The following is a 6923-nucleotide window of genomic DNA, read 5'->3' on the forward strand; positions in this document are numbered from 1 at the left end:
CAAGGAGGAACCCAAGTAGGTTTCGGTCCTAGTTGGGACGCCTCCTGGCCTCTCCCCTCTCCCTCCCACCTATATATATGTGGGGGGGCGCCCCCTAGCACATCACAGACAATTGTTAACCGTGTGCGGCGCCCCCCTCCATCGTTTACTCCCACGTGCGTGGATCACTTCATCATCACCGTCACCACGCCGTCGTGCTGACGGAACTCATCTACTACCTCGACAACTTGCTGGATCAAGAAGGCGAGAGACGTCATCGAGCTGAACGTGTGCAGAACTCGGAGGTGCCATGCGTTGGTACTCGATCGGTGGATCGCGAAGAAAGTTCGACTACATCAACCGCGTTGTGAAACGCTTTCGTTTACGGTCTACGAGGATACGTAGACACATTCTTTCCCTCGTTTCTATGCATTTCCTAGATAGATCTTGCGTAAGCGTAGAATTTTTTTTGAAATTGCATGCTACGTTCCCCAACACTTCCAACATACTTTAACTGTGTCAATTAGTAATAGGTATATAGTACTCCCTCCGTCCCATAATGTAAAGCGTTTTTGACGGTGACGGAGGGGTAATACTTAGTGATCTAAACATTCTTATATTCAGTTACGGAGAGAGTACAATGTATGATTCAACAGAAACGACAAGGTGTCTCAAGCAGTGTTACCTTCCGCGCCGAAAGACACTAGGAAAGGGGACGAACCGATATTTCCAGGTGGATGCACATCATTCATCACATCAGCTCCCGACATATGGTCTCGTTCCGTCAAGCGAGTGAGATAGCCCAACCGCACACCTTCAGCATTCCAAGCAGATGTGAAAGGATTTTGACAATTCTAGACAAAGCCAGTTGAATTTTGCATATGCTTTTCTTGAACAGTAAAACTGTGGTTACCGGCAGTACCCACGGCAGTCAAATCTACCGGTATTTCCCCTAAACCGGTAGCTAAAATCTTTGTATGCACCGCCAGTTGACGACACCTGCTTACCAGACACCATTCACCAACCGGAAACCAGAAAATTTCAAGACTTCCAACCAGAAACCATTCCATTCACTATAACACCTTTACAGGGTGACAACTACAGGCAACATGTCAAGCATGGTTCGTTCAGACTTCAGGCTAAGGCATGCATGAACCCCAAAAGAAAGAGAGATGATCAACTGCGACACACACGGATGAATTTTCTTGATTAATGGTACAAAGAACATCTAGCTACCCTACGAATGATTCATGTGCATACAGTATACATCAGTTATCTTTACAGCTACCGAACTATGGTCGGTATGCGCCCCGAGGTTGCCCAGAGACTCCTCACATGAAATCCATGGAGTCGCTCTGACCACTCAGTGACTGGCCTCCATTTGAAGAATTCTGGGAGTGGTTTTGGGGGTGGTGATGCTGATGACCTTGGTAGTGCATCTGCTGCTGCGAGAAATAGTTCGGAATCTGCTGCTGCTGTTGCTGATGCTGATGCAGCCCTCCGCCGAAGGGGTTTCCATTCATGTTTGGAACTTGACCTGCCGCTATCTTAAGCCGCTGCACTTCTTCTCTCAGGGCATCATTCAGAGCTGCACGGAACAGATACATGGTCGACCCTCAGATGCCTTAAATGTTCACGGAACAGGATGATTTTTGTTCTGAGCCTATATATTACAACGACTAGCAAACTTCGAAAACAAGACTAGGACATACCATCTCGAAGTTTGGCTTGTTCTTCCATGGACTGCAACCGGAGTTTGAGCTCTCTGTTCTCAACAGTTAAACCAGAAGTATCCCTCTGGGTTACCAAAAGAAAACACAGAGACTGTAAGATGATGCAACAAAATATTGGTTATCACACTCAGAGGCCTGATGAGCAATCACAAACACAACTGCCAGTGGAGTATAAATTTGATGTCGTCATACTCAGAAAATAGCATTACCAAGAATACAAAGTTCCCTAGCTCTACTACAAAATTTTATTAGTATTGATTATGGATCAGGTCTTAATAAATCTTTTTCGCTTCCTTATTTCTTTTTCCAGCGTAAATAAGATGTTCAGCACTGGCGAAGCTTTCTAGAGAAAAAGATGAATCTTCTGTTACTGTCTCCCTGCCCACCAAGCCAAAGCTTCACCCTAACACCACCCATTTGGTTCCAACATCTTCAATCAAATTAGCTTTCAAATAGACCATCACTTCCCCTGTTTCTGACATGACCAGCTATCAAGCAGAGGCGCCTGCATTATCCCACCTACTTTTGGGTGCAACAAATCATGTAGTAGTCACATCAACTACAGGACCAGCTTTTTATAGGGATGCAGGCGGACGGTGTCCGCATACATTCGCAAGCGTATAATTAGAGCAGCGCCACTATTAAAGCAACAACACATTAGTTCCTCCTGCCGTCGTGGACGTAGGCGGACAACGTTCCTAGCTTTTTATGCTCCAGAGCATTCATATATGTACGCGTGTCATACTTTCCCTTAACAATATATGTGTGTAACTAGAAATTAACAGTTAGCTATTCAAGGCTATACAGGAAATCCACTACATGCTCATGTAATTTAGTATTGTAAGGTTCTTCTCTTCCAGCCGGGCCCCTCTCTCGTAAGGAAAGAACTCAAATAAAAAGAAAATAGGCAGTATATACAGGTAGAGAAGCACTTGACTCATGATATTTTTTATGGATTGCTATAGAAACAACAAATCAACCTTGGGGAGCTAACCTAGTGCAACAAGTTTTCTCCACATAGGCTGATAGGTTATAGCTTCAGTGTAGCAAGGAAGTTTTGCAACATAATTATGATAAATTTGTACTACACATTCATTAAAGGTGGGCGGATGTGTCCTAAGATCTATATACTATAACAAGCAAAAGTGAGACAAACAACAAAAAAAAAGTCAACAACAAAATGGTGAGTCCTCTGGAAGCAGAAGTGATATTTGCATTTCGCGGTGACAGACAGCAATATGTGTAAACTAACTACCAAATGAAGAATTAAACTCATTAGGATCATGTCATCCACTACGCTTGAACAATCAAAATCAATTATCAAAAGCTCTAGCAACTCGATGATTGGAAACAACTAAGTGGCGGGGTCAAAAAACATAATCTTCACTGAATGTCAGATGAGAATCAGAAAACAGAGGGTAACACATCATCTCGGACCCAGTATATGTTGTGACCCTCAGATATAATAAAATACAAGTGGACATCATTAAAGTGTAATTTTACGAAATCCCTCCGGAGAATAAACAAAGAGAATGTCCTAATTAAATCTAAGAAGAGAAATTAGTTACTGATTTATAAAGGAAATGCTCATAGAAATGTCAACAAATGCTGTAATGAGAACTGTTCAAAAGCCAAGTTACATAAGGGAAACAGATAAGCTAAGATAATAAAGCAGTATTTTATTAGGGAGGGTAATGAACAAGAAGTTGTAGTCGAAGGCAATCGTTTGTTTATCCTGGTTGCTTCTTTCAGGACGCAAGCTTTGAATTAGTCAGGTTCATACAAGTGTTACCAATGCAGTTTCCACACTTGTCCAACAATTAAGGAAAGCAACCAACTAATGTAGACTGATCAGACAGAATATTGGCTTCAGCTAGTCAATTAATTAGGTTTGGCTCAAGCAAGCATGCTGTCATACTTTGCCTCTACGGACTACAAACAACACAGATCAATTATACGCACCTGAAGAAGCGTGAGCTGTGCCGAGAGCGTGGTCGCCTCTGTCTGCAGCGTCTGCACCTTCCTCTCCAGCTCGCCTGTGTATTTGATCTTCCTCTCCTTGGACCTCGCGGCCGACTGTCTGTTCGCGAGAATCCTGCACAGCAGAGACCACCGCCATGAAACCACAGCTAAAATATAACTTGACTTAACCACAGGAAACCCTGGAAACTCAAAATTAGGTAGCACGAGCAAGGAGCTGGATGCCAGTAACGCAGGACACTAGAACTAGTAGCAAACTACCCTTGGATCTATCAAGCTTCGCTCCACGGATAAAGTGAAAGGGAAGTGCCGAAGAGGACCTCACCTCTTAGCGCGCTTGGGGTCGAGGAGCGCGAGCTCAGCGAGCCTCTCGGCGGGAATGGCCTTCTTGGCGTAGTCCGGCAGCCCACCGGACAGCGCAGACTCGCCGTCGGACGGCGAGCTGGCTCCATCCATGGAGCCGCTCCTCTTATGCCCCGCCCCGCCTCCGCCTCCTCCCTGCAGCGCGAGGCCGTCGAAGAAGGCGGCGTCGAGCGAGAGGCTCCTCATATGCGCGCCCCCGCCACCGGGCGGCCGCGGCGCCGGCGACGGGGACGCGGCAGCCCCCTGCTGCTGCGGCGGCAGCGGCGGGGGAGGCGGGTTGGGGTCGGAGGAGACGGCGGGGGAGTCGTCGGAGAGGGAGGGGAAGTCGAGGTCGGAGAAGGAGAAGTCGCTGTCCGGGTCGAGCAGCAGGTCCGCGTCGGGGAAGCGGATGAAGGTCTCGGAGTGGGCCCGCCGGTGGCCGCGCGGCGCACCACCAGCAGCAGAGGACGGCGCCGGCGGCGGGAAGCGCGGGTCCATGGCGGCGGTCAAGGTCTGGTCGGCGCGGGGTTCGCTCGGAGCCGGAGGGGGAGTAGATGCGGGTGGGCGTATGCGTCGGGGGGGAGCTCGAGGTGGGGGGGCTGGTACAAGAGTCAAAGTGGGGAGGAAGGGCGGAGGCTGCGGCTCGTTTCGGCGTGGACACGGTGCATGAACCCGATGCCGCCCGCGCGCATCATGAGGCAGAGTCCACGGTTGATACGGCGTGTGGTTTGTGCGGTGGGTGCGGGGAGGGGAGGAATATCCGGCGGTGTGAAGTGGCAGTAATTCCCCTCGGGGGACACCGAAGATTGACTGAACCCGGTCTACGATGGTGCAGCCAGAGGTAGGGGCGCGAACGTGCCCGTGTACCGACGGCGCGATGTGTCTCTGGTGCATGAGGTGGGTGTATGGGAAAAGGATGGTGAGGGGCGAAACGGTAACTCTGCGTTGGCCGTGGAAGGAACGCCGCGTGGTTCCGAGAAAAAGAGCACCCCCTGTCGCTGTGCGGTCGCTGTTTGGCTGTTCCTTGCGCTTTACTTGAAAATTAATGACATGTGGGCCCCGGCGGCTTGGGGGCTAGCGGGTGTACGTGGCGTTCTGGTGATTGCCGGGAGGGAGCAACTGGTCCGTGCGTTTTGCTGCTGCCTTGTCGGTCTCCGCGGACGGACGACCCTATGGCATCGGCAGCAAGGGTACGTGCCAATGCCAACCACCAAGAGGGGTTTCGGTTTAACTTTCAACTGTCATCATTTTCTAAACAGTTTGTCTAATTTACATTTAGATGTTTTTAAGAATGTTACGTTTAAGCTTTCACAAATATATAATGCAGCAATAAGAAAAAAAACTAGGACAAAAAATAGACCACAAATAAAGTGAACATCAGCTTAGATGTGACATAACTATGTCACATCTAGATGTGTCCTAGACCCCTTTCTAAAATTCAACCTACAGTGTTGTATTGTTTGCAGTTTATTATCCCCTTTTGCGAATTTCGGACTAGTATTGTTCAAGCTATGCATCATTGATTGTGGCCGTGGTAGCTTCTGTTGAGTATCGTGATTAGTTAGAAAAGATAGGATAAGTAGGATTTATTCAACATTGTCTTATACTTCAAGTAGATTATGTACTTTTATACATATGCCCATAAGGCTCAAGCAAATACATCATCCATTACATCAATCTTCTCTCTATTCCTTTTACATGATATTAACCTAACCTCGATCCACAACCCTAGCCGTCGCTGCTGCTTCCGTACCGCACCGCTCTCAGGGCATCGATCTCCATGATCGCCACCGGGGACCGCGTCGCCCGTACCTAGTGTTCATTCGTCGGTCGTGTTGATCGGCTGCTCTAAAGAGTCTTTTCCCTGTCCTATGATCTGGTTTTCTCTCTCCCGTCGATCACATTGATCGGCGTGTCGGCGTTCTGGATACGGGGGTACCCGGATTTGCCTGCCTGCGGCCCACTACGTGGCTCCATCGACGATCTGGTACGGCCAGCTTCGGCATCAACAACTCAAGACCCTCGCGAGGCGAGCGACGCTAAGACCTCCAAGGGGATCCTCCTTAGGCTGGCTCCCGAGGGGCGGAGAGTTCTATGCAAGGCGCACCTCACGAGGCTCAGCTGACGTGAGCCATGACGACCAAGGCCAGACGGGCGCCAGCGGGCGCAGAGTACCAGTTTCCTCTTTGGTGCAAAGGAGGCAAGCAGCAGGCGTGGAGTCCCGAGGAATCAGCCAAAGGTTTTCATTCTGGTGCAACAAGACCAAGACCGTCAGGACGACAGGACGGAGGTCATCGCCGAGCCCACCGCGGCGTCACGACCAGAGGCTTTCGAAGGCGAAGACCACTTTAGTCAGGATAGGATGTACTTCTTGTCCCCCTTCAAATCTGGACGTTGTGGGATCCCTTCCCGCCAACATTTGGGAAGAGGACCCAGGCCACTATAAATAGGACTTAGCCACCACCATAGAAGGGAAGGTCGAATCGAGAGGGAAAGAGCAGACAAAGGATCAGATCCATTCTCACTCGACCACCTCACCAGCTCTCCTGAGCCCAAGAACACCTCACCTCCTGAGGCTAGTTCATCCACTGTACTAGTTCATCCTCAGCCCCTCGATGCAATCCACCAAAACGCTGGAGTAAGGTATTACACCGTGTAACCCACAAGTATAGGGGATAATTTTTTTTGACCTTGAAGACTGCAGGGCTTGCACCCCACAACATTTTATTAATGAAAAAGAAACAGAGACAATACAAAGTTTCCTCAAGGTGAGGAAAAGGAAAAAAACAAAAGAGGAAGAAACAACTAAAGAAGACTATACAAGTATAGGGGATAATTGTAGCCTCTTTCGATAAGTAAGAGTGTCGAACCCAATGAGGAGCTAAAGGT

General features: G+C 48.7%; 1 protein-coding gene across 1 annotated transcript; it reads right to left on the minus strand.

Moving 5' to 3' along the window:
* Positions 1–1018: 1018 nt before the first annotated feature.
* LOC123091454 (transcription factor VIP1) lies at positions 1019–4626 on the minus strand. The gene is made up of 4 exons (XM_044512965.1): positions 4018–4626; positions 3675–3807; positions 1692–1776; positions 1019–1567 (listed from the first exon to the last, which is right to left on the minus strand). Exons 1-4 carry the CDS (start codon positions 4530–4532, stop codon positions 1311–1313), a joined length of 990 nt encoding a protein of 329 aa, XP_044368900.1. The 5' UTR covers positions 4533–4626; the 3' UTR covers positions 1019–1310.
* Between the last annotated feature and the right edge of the window lie 2297 nt (positions 4627–6923).

This window comes from Triticum aestivum, chromosome 4B (assembly GCF_018294505.1).
Source record: "Triticum aestivum cultivar Chinese Spring chromosome 4B, IWGSC CS RefSeq v2.1, whole genome shotgun sequence".
In the NCBI taxonomy this organism is placed as follows: Eukaryota; Viridiplantae; Streptophyta; class Magnoliopsida; order Poales; family Poaceae; genus Triticum; species Triticum aestivum.

Coding starts and splice junctions, on each gene's coding strand:
- LOC123091454 (XM_044512965.1), bottom strand. CDS start 4,532: ATGGACCCGCGCTTCCCGCCGCCGGCGCCGTCCTCTGCTGCTGGTGGT. Junction 3,808..4,017: donor GACCCCAAGCGCGCTAAGAG/GTGAGGTCCTCT, acceptor TCTGCTGTGCAG/GATTCTCGCGAACAGACAGT. Junction 1,777..3,674: donor CACAGCTCACGCTTCTTCAG/GTGCGTATAATT, acceptor TTGGTAACCCAG/AGGGATACTTCTGGTTTAAC.